Below are 16647 nucleotides of genomic sequence, written 5' to 3'. Positions count from 1 at the left end.
CTGTTCCCAGCAACTGAAACTGGAGCTCTCTCCAGACTCTGGACCTTCAGCTCAGCCCTGTCTGCTCCCACATCGAAATGCTGGGGTTAGGAGAGTGCTCTCCTTTGGCGAGGAGGGCCACTCCCTGGAGTGGTCAGGCAGTCTTGGCTGCTGTGACCTGGCTCCCTGCCCATCTTGCTCCCCCACTGTGTAGAAGAAACAGACAGGGCAGCACTGAAGGAACAGGGTCAGGAGGGGAGTAGAAAGTTGCACCCCATGAGTACAGGCCCACTTGCTGGACAGAGCCCCTGCTAACCCCTCTGGTCCTTCAGCGTGGTCCTATCCACTCCCCTGGTGAAAATTCTGGGGTCCCAAAAAAGTCAACATTTAGTGAAAATTGGTAAAACCACAAATACTGGCTTTTTCAAAAACATAGGAATTTTTTGGGGACAATTGGTAAACACCAATAGCAAAGGGCCTTATCGATGGGGAACTGAAATGTAGATTTGACCAAAGTCACTCAGTAAATCGGTTGTAGAGCCAGGAACATAATCTGCATTTTCCAATTCCTAGTTCTTAGCATTTAAAGCCTGAAGAGATCATATTATCTAGTCTGACCTCCTATATACCACAGGCAATTATATTTCACCCAGTTACCCTTTATTGAGCTAAATAACTTGTTTTTGCCTGAAGCATATCTTTCAGAAAGACATCCAACCTTGATATTTGAGAAATGTCCTGGCATCGATCAGACCCGCTTCACCACTGATGTTTTCTTCATTTTTAGTACTGGGAGGAAATCAAATTAGTAGCAGGAATGAGGAGGGCTTGGATTGTTACAGCTAGAGCAGTGGGGTAGTTTTAGGGAAAGAGTTGCAGCACCATGGAAAGGAAGGAGGCAGAGATGGGTTACAGGAGAAACTGCAGAAGTAGGAGGAAGAAAAAACTGGAGAGCTGGGCGGTCTCAGAGTTTGTACAACTGAAGAGTTGCAGCAAAACTGGAGCACTCCACTTTATTGATAACACAGCTCTTGACAACTCAAGGTGAAAGGATTAGCGGTTTTTGCAGAGAATATTCATTTATATTAGACCTAGTTTCTAGCAGTGGTTTAATGCTCTTCATGAGCATTAACTTATAGTAGCAGCTGTGGATGTATTTACAATGCAAAAATTAGATTTAAACAACAGCTTTGCCACCACCATTCATCTCCAAGTGGACTATTGCAAAATACAAGGTTCACTATAATATGACACATAGTAACCATTCCACATGCATGATCAGGGAGTAGTAGGCATCCTTCAGACTTGAGATACCGTGGGTATGCACCCCTGAAAGGTAAAGAATTAACTCAGTTGGTTTTATGGCAGCCGCGAACATGGCTGAAGAGACCCACTCGAGAGAGACAATCTCTGCCGCATCTGTCACATTTAAAAGATGATATTTTGATCCTTTGGGCTTTGACTTCTGCAAGCTTTTTTCTCCTCTGCTAAGCTGGACTGCTTCATCTCGTAACTCCGGAGACCTTTGTTAAGCTCTTGTTTCCAAAGGCTGGGGGCTTGAGTGTGAGCTTCCCATTTGTCCACATCCATGTCCATTTCTTTGAGGTCTCGCTTGCACACATCCTTGAAACACAATTTTGGGCATCCTTTGGGTCTTTTTCCAGATGCCAATTTACCGTAGAGGGGGTCCTTTGGGATGCACCCATCATTCATTCGGCACACATGCCCAAGCCAGCGGAGGCGTCTCTGTTTGAAGCATGTTTGTATACTGGCCCGTTTGAACACCTCTGTGTTGGTGACTCTGTCCCTCCAAAAAATTCAACGAAGGCAACACATATGAAAGCTCTTGAGCCTCTTTTCCTGATGAGAGTATAAGGTCCATGTCTCCCTCCCATACAAAAGTGTGCTGATAACACATCCATGATACACACAGATTTTGTGTGTTCTGTCAGTTTGTTGTTTTGCCATACCCTCTTTTTCAGTCTAGACATTGTTGTGGTGGCTTTTCCAATGCGGATGGTGAGTTCTGTTTCAAGTGAAAGGTTGACTGCGATAGTGGACTCCAGGTGTGTGAACTCATTCACCGCTTCAAGTTCATAGCTGTTGATCTTGATGGAGGGTGCTTTTTCAACTCCTGGGCACATTATGTTAGTCTTTTTTAGGCTTATAATATGCTTGAAGTCTTGGCAGGCTTTGGAAAAACTGTCCATTAGGCTTTGAAGATGAGCTTCTTTCTGGAAAGCCTCAGACATTGAGCCGTTGTACTGGACTGTGCCATACATGTTTTCCTGGAAGGAACGAATCACTCTTAAGAGCCTGGGGGGCCATCCAATCTTTTCTAGAAGCTCGAAAAGAGGTGGTGTTGGATAAGGGCCTCCCGAGTCTTGCAAGATTGAACAGCTTTCCATCAGCTCTTGCGTGCAAGTAGATTTCCCCAGTTGAGGAACCAAAAGCTTGTTTCAGTAGCAGGGAGAAGATGATCCCAAACACAGTTAGGGCAAGAATACAACCTTGCTTAACTCCGCTATGAATCTGGAAAGCCTCAGACATTGAGCCGTTGTACTGGACTGTGCCATACACGTTTTCCTGGAAGGATCGAATCACTCTTAAGAGCCTGGGGGGCCATCCAATCTTTTCTAGAAGCTTGAATAGTTCACTTCTATTGACAAAGTCAAAAGCCTTTCTGAGATCAATGAAGGCTATCTAGAGGGCTTTTTTTGTTCTCTGCATTTCTCTTGTAGTTGTCTCAGTGAGAAGATCATGTCAGTAGTAGACTTTCAGATCTGAAGCCACACTGTGATTCAGGATAGATTCTGTCTGCAAGCATCTGAGAAGGATTAGTGGTGCCATAAAAGTATCAGAATAGCCCGGGCAGACTAATAATTTAAGCTTAATTTTAAAGTAAAATGCTCTTTTCATTTTGACAGTAACATGTAGATTACTCAGGCTGAAAGTCTTCCCGCCCCCAACTATGGCAGCCTACAATGTGGTGACATAGATACACTCATTAGGAAGCATCTTCCATGAAGAAGCACTGCACTTTGTCAGCACTGAATAATCATACAAGGTCATTAATCATACTTATATGCCGCTGGCCATTATGGTTATGAAAGAATGGTGAAAGATGTAAATATTACAAGAGTCTATGGAACATTTTCCATCCTTGTGTTTAGAATACTAAGGAAAAGCAAGCAGCCAAACAGAAAAAAGGTATTGCTGTCAATCCACATGTTCATGGAGCAATTACTCATCTCATAGGTGTGTTGACCTAACAAAGTCAGTGCCAAAAGGCTCATACAAAAATTAGGAACTGTTCGTGGTAACCTGACATATTCAAAAGTCAATCAGGTATAGAACAAGCAATTGTAAAGGATATGCATGTAGCTTGGATGAGTGAAAAATAACACCACTGTTATTTCAGCTTTTTATGTAGCTCCTGTGTTCAAGTTCATTCATTTGCATGAAAACTAGCTACCAAACAATTACATGCTGCTTTCTTTGCTATGGATTCCAAGATAGAAGAACGAATATAATTATTTTTGCAATTGGCATTGCTCAAACAGATGTAATCATTTTTAGCTACTACTGACAATAAGCAGTCTTGTGAACAATTATTTTCTCCTTGCAAAGAGACTTGCATACAACATCTCCTAAGATGACAGCTTGGTGAATATCAGGCATCTGTCAGCACCTTTAACCACAGCAGCCCTGTTTCAGTACCATTCTCCAAGAAATGAAAGATGACAGCAAAACCTGTAGCATGCAGTCCTCAGCAAGAACAAGCAGAGAGAACACTAAAATTTAGACAACTTTAAACCCTATCAAACCTCATCAAAGAAGGAAACAACATAGACCCTGCAATCCTACTTTCAGGGCAAGGTTGAAGGGAATCCCAGAAATCTTCTTGGTGCTTTTTTAACATGAAAGAAAATGAACAAGAGGAATATGGAGAGGAAAGTTTAATTTATTTAGCTATTTAATTCAGTGAACCACTTGAGCATTTTATTAAATGCTTTGGCCTCATTTTAAAGCTGTTTAACCAAATAATTAGTTTGATCAGAAATATTGCAACACGCACCATTAGGTTTTTTAGATTTTTTTTTTTCTGGCTTGCTTTACATGCTTACTTGGAACTTTAAATATTTTGGAAGTTATTGTGTTCTACCATATTTTTTGTAATAAAAATGCAACAAATAGAAAATGATCACAACTTCTATTTTAAGTGAGTTTGACTAACCTTACTATTAATCACAAGGAAACAAAACCCATTAAACTTGTATCTAAAATTGTTAAACTTTTCAGCCCTTCCATCTACTAACAGATCTAATTCATTGATCTCTGAGGAGGAAAAAAAAGTAGTGATGAACTACTTCACTGCACTCAATGTACAGTACACATCCTGCACAAATTAACTTTCTAAATGAGAAATAAATGAAACATTCAAAAATGGCCTAAAAGAAGGCTTGACTTTCAGAAAAATGTGTCCTGTATTGTGACAAAGGCTCTCTTGGCTTTAGGTGAAAGAAAACTATTAGATATTTAATAGCAGAGTAATATTTAAACAAAAAAGAAATTTTCTGTACTTATTTTGGTTGAGCTATAAATATAAGAAGAAAACAATAGGGCAACATTTCACAGGTGAATAAGGGATTAAGGTTTTTTCCCCCTTTAAAAATTCAGTATCCTACAAAATACACTATTTAATAGTGGAAACTGTTAAGCTGCATTTAAGTTAATTAGGGAAAGGAATTTAAAGCTGCATTTTATACACCTGCTTGTAATGGGACAATTTTGTATGTTACCACTAAATTCATCTTCTCACAGCATAAAAATATCCACCAATCTGGAATAATTTCTGTCAGGTCATGTAGTAATGTTAGAGACAGCTCTTTTACATTACCACCAGCAAGGTAGAAGATAAAAGTACAACCAAGAAAATGATCCCAGGCTTTTAGGATATGAACTGCAATGTCATTATTGACCATTCACATTACTATTAAGAGTTGGATCCTCCACTCTGCAGGATTATGTATTCTATTTGAAAGTTAATTTACAGATTAAAAAAAAAAGTTGCACTTTAATACATTACCCCATTCACCAACGTGAGCTATTGAGAATTAGCTAGTAGTAACAGTAGAAGACAAAGGAAAAATAAGAGAAAAAGAAAAAGGGAAAAACTAAAAAAGAAGAAAGGAAAAGTAAGTTACAAATGGCAGCCTAGAGGTCTTCAACAATGCACTATTTGCCAATATATGCATATCAGTGATATAGAACTTGGTAATGGAATCAAAGGTCATGTCATGACTCTGCAGATTGTCTCCATCCCTGACACTGCCCTGGATCCAATGAAGAGGATGGGATACAGAAAAGTCTCTCTCCGATATTAATAGCATTCTGTAATTGCCATACAAATGCCTTTCTGAAATCCAAATAATAGTGCCAAACCATTGTAAAATAGTGTAACCCCTTTGGGGTTTAGAGAGCATGGCCCTTTAAATCTTTTTCCTAAGGGGAAGGGGGAGAGTAAGAAAAAAGGAGGGAAACTTCAGGGGGCAGCGCTGGAGCTCCAGGGAGAGGGGGACAAGGAGGGAGGTTGCTAGCTAGTTAAGTGTGGAGGTGGTCGCTCTGTGTGGCTTTGCAGAGAGCGGCAGAAGAGGGCACCGGAGGGGTTTGTTGGGGGAAAGTTCACTGGCGCTGAAGACGACCAGGAGCACCCAAGACTCACCACTGGACTGGAACTTTGCTCAGGACTTCTGAACTCTGTGTGCAGACACATTGCTCAGTGTCTGCCCTTCCAGACTGTGCTACCACTGGGCCTGTGGGGCCTTGGTTTGGATGCAGCCCTGTCTTACTGCTCTCCCTATATTTCCCCTTGTTGTTTTTCTCCTCTCATCCCTCTGTAAATAAATATTTCCCTTGTTATATCCACTGTACTTTTCCTGTGGGTGTGTGTGTTCACTCTGGGGGGTTTGGAACAGGTGCCCCTGGGGTGGAAGGGATTTCTCCTGCTGCATTCCTGCGCACGCTTTCTCTTGGCCAGAGCTGCCTGCAGAGCAGACTCCATCTTGGCCACGAGGGCGCTAAAGTTACAATAGCAAAAAGATGGAAATTAATCTAATTTAGGTGGAGGGATAAGTATATGTTCAGGCTGAATTGTAGCAGAGTCCTGATAAGTACTTTATCATGGAAAAATGCAGCACTTGACTGACAAAGCATCCAAACTTCATCATCCTGGGTGTAGAGATTCACAAGCAGGAAGGCTACTTCAATAGTGACAAGGAACCATTCCTCATTCCATGGTAGCTGCAGAGGGGGATAACGGAGTTTATAATATCATACAGACCCCAGCCAGACAAGCCAGTCTTAGTCTGGCTGTGGGTGAGTCTTGTGAATCTAGAGATTCATGGCTAAAATATCAGGCTCTGTTCCTACAACGTATTCATAGAACACTGAATACTGCTGGACGCCTCAAAGAGTTGAGATGTAGGTCTTTGAGTGAAACGGAAGAATGAAGACTATGGAATCTTGATATGAAAAAGATGTGTGCGGTTGCCACCAGTGCTGTGGGGAAGCTTGAGGAATTAGCCATTGTAGAAGAAAGATCAGTAGTACAGTGGACACATAGCAAGTCCAGGATGGCACATTTAGCAAAGCCTGTCTAATGCTGCTGTCTTTTCCTTCCAGTGTCAAGCAATATCTTGCTGAAGCAGCCATCTTAACTATCAGGCATGGCCAGGCTGCCCGCAGAACAGAGTGTGCTTAAGCTGATTCCACTGAGCTGAAAGTTAGTAGTCTAATGGAGATCATGAACAACAAAATAGCTTGTAGTCCTTGGAGTGGAGACAGGTTCAGCTGATAAAGCCTGACACAATCACAGAGAAAAAGGAAGAAGGAAAAAGCAGGGAGTTAGATAGAATGTTCTCTCTCAGTAGAGACCCTCCATTCTGCTAAACTTCAAGCTCTAAGACAGAGAAGATGACTTTGAGATGCCATCCTTTCTCCATCCCCAATACATTCTTTTTTCCAGGCAGGGATTTCCATTTTTTAGCCAGCTCTAGATTCAATGCATAGTACAGTATATGTATTGCTGTCTTAAAGAAACTGATGGAAGTCAATTTTTTCTCTCCTATTATGCTGATGAGAGTTCTCTTTACTCAACTTTCTGAAATTCTATACAAAGCTACTCAGAAACCTTATCACTTGGGTTAGAGTTACAGTGACTAACTGTGGTAGCATAGCACTGGAAACTTATAAGTTATAATTATCAGCATTATTTGGTTTCAGTGAATCCCTCTTAAGAAACCTTGACATAAATTTGCATACTAGAAGAAGCAATGTATTCCATAATCTTCATAAATCCTGCAAATACGGTTTGGTAAAGCAAACCATCTGAAACAAACATGTTTGTAATTGTAATAGGCACACTAACATAGTTTCACCACTTGACATGGTTTCCCATTAACATTTTGGCTTCTTTTACATCTTTTAAAACTTGTCTCATTTCAGATTATCACATCTCTTTGCGTCATCAGTTGTTTTGTTTTTTTTTTAATATGCCCTGATGAAGATAAGCGCATGGGTACAAACAAAACAACTAGATATAGTCTCTCCCTCATCATTATTAAGTACCAAAAAAAACAACAACAAAAACACCACCACCCACAAACCCTATGTTAAAAAGAGGCTATTTAGGTTGAAAAGGCAAGCACTCAAAAGACAGAGAATATCAGAATTTAGGTTGCCCATGTAATCTTAATTCGGCCCGCATATGCATAATGATATAGCCTTTAATCACATGATTATGCACGGTTTTTCCCCAGGACTGCTGACTCTCCTGCTCAGAGAAGGTGGGACATTTCAATATTTCTTTTCAGCTTCATCATTCAATATATGGCCTCTACTTTATTTACTGAACATAATCCAAACCCTGCACTGAATATGGAATTATGTTCTCATGCCAAACATTTCCTGAGGAACACAAGTGAGAGACAGGAAATTACAGTTTAACAGTTTACATTTCATCCAAACCTAAACAAATTTCATGGGCCAAGCAAAAGGCACATCTCTAGCCCCAAGGCTTTGACCTTGCAATTTTAAAGGTTTGCTGCAAACAGCTGAACAGTTAGTGCTTCTCAAAAAAGGTCATAATAATCTTTTATAGTGGAAAGTATTAGGTAACATGAATAATAAAGGCTTCTACCAGCTCTATCTATATACATTGCACTTAAATAAAAAGTGGACATTTACAAAAACATTTTCTTCTGGTGTATAACATGGTACTGCAGAGATATTATGTACCAAAACATTTAGAAGCAATATTTCCAAGTGAGTTATTTAACTATGAGATGGCCTCACGAGCATCCCATTATATTCCACCCTGTTATGTACCCAATTTGTTTTTAGATACTGCTACATTTATTGTTCTCTCTGTTGCCCTGGGGAGAGTTCAGTGTCCTCTGAAGACCCTTCATTTATTGAAGGTTCCTCCTCTTTATTCAAGAAAACTGGCATCATAAAAAAGAATAATGGTAACAGCAGAAATATATTCTACGATTTAGATATGGCGCTCATAAATATTTCTAACATGAAAGGAGCAGGGTAGCATCTAATAAAGGTGCATAACATCTCAGAACAGGATGAGTGAAGACTTTGTTTTCCCTGAACAAGAAGGGAGAAAAACAAATTCCAAGTGTAATGTGCCAGCCATCAAGCTCTTTATGTTTTAAGAGAAGGGTTTGGTATCTAGATAACTAATTTCTGGTGTTTCAGTTCATTCAGTGTATAGTTATTTATTTGTTTTCCAAACAGAGAATTCCTTTGTATGAGTGGTCTGTTTGAATGAATGATGAAGGCGAGACTGTTAATTTTTTGTATAAGCAATTACATTTTTTTCTTTCTCTTAATTTATTTTCTTTTATTATTTTGCCCTTCTCCTAAGTAGCTAAAATGATTAACCAAAAGACTGCTAAGATTTGCTTGATAATAGGGCCTGAGAAGAAACACACCTGTGGTTTGTTTTAAGCTTGTCCCAAAATAAATGCTGAATAACCATCACCTGCCAGCTGTGAAAGATCAATCTAGTTTATTCAATGCAAGCGCATATAAAAGGTTTTTTTAAAAATTAAATGATGATGGGAAGAGAAACTCTTATAATGGAAAGTGGTTCAGAAGTTTAAGGAAACAAGAGGTTTTCAGAGAGAGCGAGTATATGGCTGCATTGCTATTACATCATAACAAACATTTCTGTAAGGCATACTGTTGAAGTCTGTAACCTTCTGTTCTTATCCTAAATCCAAAGATACATAGGCCAGGTCTACCCTGCAGACCAATACTGGTATAACTACATCGCTCAGGGGTGTGAAAAAATACACACACCTGAGCAACATAGTTATACCGATCTAAGCCCCCGTGCAGACAACGCTATGTCGATGGAAAAGCTTTTCCAGTCAACATAACTACTGCCTCTCAGGGAGGTGAATTAACTATGTCCAGGGCTGGCTCCAGGGTTTTTGCCGCCCCAAGCGGCAAAAAAAAAAAAAAAAAAAAAAAAAAAGCCGCGATCGCGATCTGCGGTGGCAATTCGTCGGGAGGTCCCCTTCGCTCCGCGCGGGAGTGAGGGACCATCCGCCGAATTGCCGCCGAATAGCTGGACGTGCCGCCCCTCTCCGGAGTGGCCGCCCCAAGCACCTGCTTGGCAAGCTGGTGCTTGGAGCCGGCCCTGACTATGCCAACTGGAGAAGCTTTCCTTTCAATGTACCAGAGTCTTCGCTAAAGCGCTTCAGTGGCACAGCTGAGCCGCTGTAGGTCTGTACGTAAATACAACCTCATAAATATGAGTTTACTACTAATCTATCACATTAATGAAAAAAAAACTACTTTGAAGTTCAGCAGTGTTGGAAGAACACGTAGGGACTAATCTGAATGCATCCTTACATTGCTTGACAACTTGATTGGTGGCAACACAACAGCCAACCTGTTCTAATTATGGATGTCTAGACATAAGTCTTACATAAATCAAATAGGATTGATTGCTTTCTAGTCCATTAGAACGTTCTATATCCACTTTTCATATCAATTACAAATCCTACGATTTCACTTACCACTTGACAGTGCCAGAGAATAAACCACCCTCAAGTGCTAGATAGTAATAAGTATTTTAAAAGTCTAAGTGTCTCAAACTCTAAATTGAGAGCACCAGCATAAATTACAGTGGAAAAAGTGTATGGGCCACATCCCTGACTGGTGTAATTTAGTTTTTTGACATATGGGTCAAAAACAAGATATTAACATAATAGTGTATGATAATGTAAGCTACATTAGTAAAACTTTAGTAATCAAGCAACTCAATTGCATATGATTTTAGCATTTAAATGTAGTCTGCAGCACAAAGAACCTAATTCTTGTGCCAAGGAGATCTGATTTCCATGGTACACTTACATTAAATCATGAAGCAAATTAGAAATTCGCAAAAGTGTTAACCAATTATAAAATGATACCAGAAGATATAAAAGTAAATCTAAAAATGCAACAAATACTGTCAAACACTTGCTCTTTGGAGGCATAATATACAGATGTTGTCCCAGATCTTTCTAATTTGGGTTGCCGAGAGGAAAAACTACCCAGAATGTAAGTGCTGTGGAAAAACGAAAAAAACAATGAACCCACTTAACATGGACACCTTCCATTTCAGAGATCTGATCTACTCATTCCTGGAATATGAGATGATAGTGGCAGATTTTAGCAGCCCATACACCAGCCGTAAGCAAAGAAAAGTTTGTTTGTTTTTTTAAACCCCACTGTTTATCATCATTGGAAAAAAGTACACAATTAACAGGTGGTAATCAGTGAAGAGAAGCAAACATTCTTGGAAAATACTTAGAAAAATACACTTTTTGTTTTTGCAATGTTGAAGAAATTTATTATAAAACAGCTGAAAAACACACATTTATAATCAGAAATTAAAGGAGGAAAAAGCCCTGTTTTGGGCACTACAAAATAAATAAGAAAATTAAAGTTTTTCCTTTTTTTCCTCACTCCCCACTTTATGACAATGATGAGGAAAGAAAAAGGCCTTTCAACTGTATTTTCTCACAAAACAGACTAGTAGTGCTCAATTGATATTCACTAAGCAAATGCTGATTAATAGACTCAGACAACAGTGGCCTCCACATTCCAACCTTAAGAATGGGAATGTCTCACATGCACTATCACTTGTTCTTGAGATTGCATAAATAAAGGCAAACCTTTACTAGGTGATAACACAAGCAAAGCAATGTAATATGTCAGGCTAAGTAAATACACAGTTTTAGACAAGATTTTGTCTTCCCATATAAACCCACAAGCTGTCCAACAGGGATAGCTCAGTGGTTTGAGCATTGGCCTGCTAAACCCAGGGTTGTGAGTTCAATCCTTGAGGGGGCCATTTAGCGATATGGGGCAAAAATCTGTTGGATGATTTAATTGGGGATTGGCCCTGCTTTGAGCAGCGGGTTGGACTAGATGATCTCCTGAGGTCCCTTCCAACCCTGATATTCTATGATTCTATTGTATGAAACAAATACTACTTATAACCATTTCACTAGTATCTGGATAAGTAGTGGTGAGCACAAAGGAGGAGAGGTGGGATTTCTAGATGATAGTGTACATTCTCCCCAATCCTATCCCCCGCAAATTACCAAGGTTATCTGGGATAAACTTTCTAATACACCAGAAGAAGTTTAACAGTAAAATATTTAGATTTTAAATTACACATTTTGATTGCGTACGTTTGGCAAATATCTTCTAACTAAAAAACATCATGGCCAACAGGCCAAACAAGAATTAACTGCCTGAAATTTTATATACATGAAGATGGTTTACTGCTTCAAGTTTGGTTTAGGGTGATGTGTACAACTAGCAGCAAATTCTGGTTCACGTTAATAAGAGTACAACTCACTATACTCCTAAAGTTCTAAGTTGGGTCTTCTGTGTTTGATTAAAGACATTATATAATTGTATGATGCACATACTAACACATCCATTTGAAGGAAGCCAGAAACACCTCCAAGCTGATTTATATCAGGAATTCTGGAAAGAATGTGCTGTAACTCAAGAGAAGTGACTGATTAAAGATTTAATTTGAGGCCAATGTAAAATAAGTGAGAGTCATGAAATAAAACTTGAGCTCTGGGGAAGAGCACTTTGTGCTCAGACTAAAACTATTAACAGCTCGTGATCTATTTGTGTCCCTTTCAAGCTCAAAAACGAACATACTTTTATTTACATAAAATGGTTTTAAACTTCTACCAAAAATACTGAATATAATTCATCCACATGCAGGGCCGGTGCAAGGATGTTTCGCGCCCTAGGCGAAACTTCCACCTTGCGCCCTCCCCCCTCCCAGAGTCCTGCAGCAGCTCTCCCCCCCCCCCCCCCCGCGGCAGCTCCCTACCCCCCCCCGCCCTGAGGCGATCCCCCCGCGGCAGCTCACCCCCCTCCCCGAGCATCTCCCCCGTGCAGCTCCCCACCCCCCGTCCGCCCTGAGGCGCCCCCCCCGTGGCAGCTCCCCCCCTGCCCGGGGAGCCGTGCGGCAGCTCCCCACCCCAGCTCACCTCTGTTCCGCCTCCTCCCTGAACACGCCCCTCCGCCTAAATGCCGGCGGCGACTGGGGCAGCCGAAGATCCGTCCGCTGCGGTCGCTGCCGAAGAAAATGCCACCCCCCCAAATCCTAGTGCCCTAGGCGACTGCCTAGGTTGCCTAATAGGTTGCACCGGCCCTGTCCACATGTATATTACCAATGACTCCAAATAAGTTCCATCTTCATGTATCAGAGTGAGTGATTCCCACTTTTTCCTACTCAACCTCTGTTACACAGAGAACTGAATTTCACTGGTGGGTGATGTCATCCCTGACTAGGGTTGCCAAGCCTCCAGGATTGTCCTGGAGTCCCCAGGAATTAAAGATTAATCTTTAATTAAAGATTATGTTGTGATGAAACCTCCAGGAATACGTCCAACCAAAATTGATAATCTTATCCCTGACATGTTCTTATCAAAGCCTATTCAACACTTTTACCTTTTGTTTACAGCTCCACTCAGCCACGTCATACTGTGCAAAATCTCCCAATTTACAGGCAAGGAAGGCCAAGTGGGTGGGATGTTGCCTTACTAAGATATCCTTTTTTCTTTAAACATACTACAAAACTTCTCTACATTTCCTGGTTTTTGAATTTTTTATTTTGATTTTTTGATTTTTGGTGCATTCGAGTTGCTGTTTCTAACATTCTTATTTAACCCATATCCAAAGTAGGAAAAATGTCACTATAATAATTGATGTTTTACTTGTGGTTTACAATAGTTTGATTTTTTTATGCATGTAACTTGAAGATCTGTTAGGGAATGGAGTAAAAAGCGATGCAAACAAGAGAACATCCAAGTATTAACTTGTTTTCAAGCCACTGAAAAGGGAGACAGAACACGATAAAATAACTATCCCAGAAGAAACTGGTAGATCTCTCGTTCTTATGGTTCCCATTCAGTTCTAAAAGTTTTAAAATTTATGTCAGATCATGTTAAAATGCACTTGTGTAGCTGTGCCATTTTACCACCTATTTGTTATATATTCAGCTTATCTTTAATATGGCAATCATTAAAAAATAAGTGGCTTTTTGATGCATCTCTAGATGACCAATTACCTAAATGCAGGAAGAAACTCACTCAATTTTATGGTTAATAAACTAAGTAAAAGGCAAGAGAAATCTTCAACATGCATAACTGATTAATGTCAGAATTCAATTAATACCTCATCTGTATTGTAGATAATCTGCAGTCCTGAGGATATCATCTCAACCAGGTAGAGGAGGAACAGTGATACAGCATTTATCTGAAGTGAAGAAAAGGATTAAAAAAAAAAGTATACTTTACTTTTATGGGGTCATGGCAGACCAGTTGAATTTCAAAACAAAAATGTGATATTAGATAGAGAAAAGGGAGCTTTTGTGCTATGACATGGTTATGTTCTTAAGAAATTTCATCCGTTGTAGTATTACACATGTAATGTAAGGGTACGTCTATACTTACCTCCGGGTTCGGCGGTAAGCAATCGATCTTCTGGGATTGATTTATCGCGTCTTGTCTAGACGCGATAAATCGATCCCGGAAGTGCTCGCCGTCGACGCCGGTACTCCTGCTCCGCGAGAGGAGTACGTGGAGTCGACGGGGGAGCCTGCCTGCCGCGTGTGGACCCGCGGTAAGTACCTTGTAGATCGAACTAAGGTACTTCGACTTCAGCTACGTTATTCACGTAGCTGAAGTTGCGTATCTTAGTTCGAACTGGGGGGGTTAGTGTGGACCAGCCCTAAGTGTACTGATGTGGAACACTTGATCAAGAGAACTGCAGCAAGCAGTGTTGTAAACAACTGCTTCTACAACATTTGTTTTTAAAGCTTTCCTTGAAAATTATGATATTAAAATATTTTTGCTTGGAAATACGGTTTTGAGCCATAGTCAATTATTTCACAATCACCTGTGACAAGCCATCTCAAATTTATGTAAATGACAAAGTTATTGGAAAGTGAAGCACTAGAAGAAGCAAGTAGTAGCTTAAACAGTAGTCTGCATATCTGGAAAATAGACCATTTAAGTCCTAAAAAAACAAAGCATTAATGCAACCACCTGGAGAGAAGCATTAATTTTAATCAACTGTTCAGCATATGATTAAATTACATTTATGAAAAAATGAGTTGTTTTCTTCTGTTACCAATCACTAATAGACTATTAGGTTATCAACTGCCTTAGCATTCACACGAGTACCATTACACCAGAATATCAGAAGAAACATCAATGAAGCAAAAACAATGATATCATGACATACTAGTCTTGTATAATATAGGATTCATATAATTTTGGTGATTCAGAGACTAAATTAGTGACATATAAAGTGTTCATATTAATCAGTAACTTGCTTAAGAAATTAATACAAGCCTTAACTTCAGTGTGTGGGATTTAGAGAAATAGTCTGGACCCAAACTATGACCTTCCTTGATTTTTTTTTTTTTTTTTTTTTAAAAACATGCTTAAGAATACCCTCCAAATTCTAAACCTTTTATGATTCTATTGTTTTCAGTCCACTTACTCGGGCGACAGAACTGGATAACAGAACTAGAGTGTAACTATTTCAGAAAAAGACTGGCAGCTCTCTCTCTTACACTTCCCAGATATTTCCAAAAGTTATAAAGATTTACATCAGATCATATTAACTACACTCTTTGTAGCTGTAATATTTTATCAATTTTATTTTATGTATTCTATTTTAAGGTTCTATCGCAATCTATTGCTCCCATGTTGTAACATAATTTAAAGGGAACCAAACACAGTCATAATGGACTGGGAAGGAGGATGAGGACCAAGAGGCCGTAGTGATTTTGCAACATGCCCCTTCCCATCTTTCCACCCCTCAATCTTACAGAAGCCCCTGCACTTCCACTCCATGATGCTGATGTGCCACACCGTGGAAGAGACTTGCTGGAGGTAGGTGGGAGGGCTGCTCTCTTTCCATGGCATTGTTCCCTTGCAAATTAACAGGGATTTTGTCACAACACATTTCACTGACCTTAGTCAGGATTATATCCCACATCCCCATTTTGTTGTGTATGTGGTTTTCATGGCAGCCACCAGCTACAAAAGCTGCATTAGCTCAAGTCCAGAAGGAGTAGCATTGCTGTGAGGAAGAGACGCTTAAAATACTGGGCCACTGCAATTTCCCCAGTCTTATTCAGATTTACCAAGAGCCATGTAATTTCTCTCACGATCTTTAGACATGTGCACGTTCAGCAGGTTTCATTCAGCAGCAGATTGGGCCATAACACGCCATCCATGAAATGATGTGCAGGAAACTGTCTTTAACAGAGCTTTCTGACTCCGAAACGGGTATATTTTATGAAGGGAATAATTTGGCCATATTGGCACCAAGAAATTAAATAATTCCCAGTATAACAACCACAGTTGATTAACTACACAATATTTTGTGCTTTGGTTCTAGCTCTGCTGTTTCGGGAACAACATCACTGTCCTTAGAGCTGTGCCAGCGTGTTCTGTTATAAATAAGGATGCTAATGAACACAAATGAAATGAATTTGGTGTCAGTTACATAAGAAACATCACAGTTATACAGTGGAGGGCAAATCAATATCTGGCAAATGGAAAAGGACAAAAAAAAAGTATAGAATTTATATTTTCCAATCTTAGAAGAGAGCATCACAGACAACAGAGAATAACAAATTAAAAACAAACAAAACAGCAGTTTGCAGTGCCTTTTAAATCTTTTAAAAGTTAATTAAAACTTCTCAGCTTTCTGGAAAATGTGGCTAGGAACATTAATAAAAATAGTATCCAATATAAGATTATTGCAATCCTTCAATTTATTGATAATACAGTACATACAGAAACTATTTTTTATGCTGGGTTATTTATTGAAAAATCACTTTCTTTCTCAAAAGAAAACCCCCCGTCCGTCCCGTCCCCCCCCCCCCCCCTTTTTTTTTTTTTTTTTTTTTTTTTTTTTTTTTTACAGTTGCATTGATATCTTCTGCACAAGATATACAGCTTGGAGTCAGATTTCAAAACAGTTTGATCCTTTCAATACAAGTTACAGAAGACATCTCAATTTATAAAATTCTGTAAATCTTGTCAG

The 16647-nt window shown here is 39.7% G+C and overlaps 1 protein-coding gene across 1 annotated transcript in view; it reads right to left on the bottom strand.

The window, feature by feature from the left end:
* The window catches only part of PHKB (phosphorylase kinase regulatory subunit beta), a 210278-nt gene that overhangs the window by 135417 nt on the left and 58214 nt on the right, over nucleotides 1-16647 (bottom strand). The window contains exon 6 of the mRNA XM_065416341.1: nucleotides 13759-13839. Within this exon, the coding sequence (XP_065272413.1) occupies nucleotides 13759-13839 (81 nt within the window). The remainder of the gene's footprint in view (nucleotides 1-13758; nucleotides 13840-16647) is intronic.

This window comes from Emys orbicularis, chromosome 14 (assembly GCF_028017835.1).
Source record: "Emys orbicularis isolate rEmyOrb1 chromosome 14, rEmyOrb1.hap1, whole genome shotgun sequence".
Taxonomy (NCBI): Eukaryota; Metazoa; Chordata; order Testudines; family Emydidae; genus Emys; species Emys orbicularis.
This window is presented reverse-complemented; position numbering and strand designations above follow the sequence as displayed.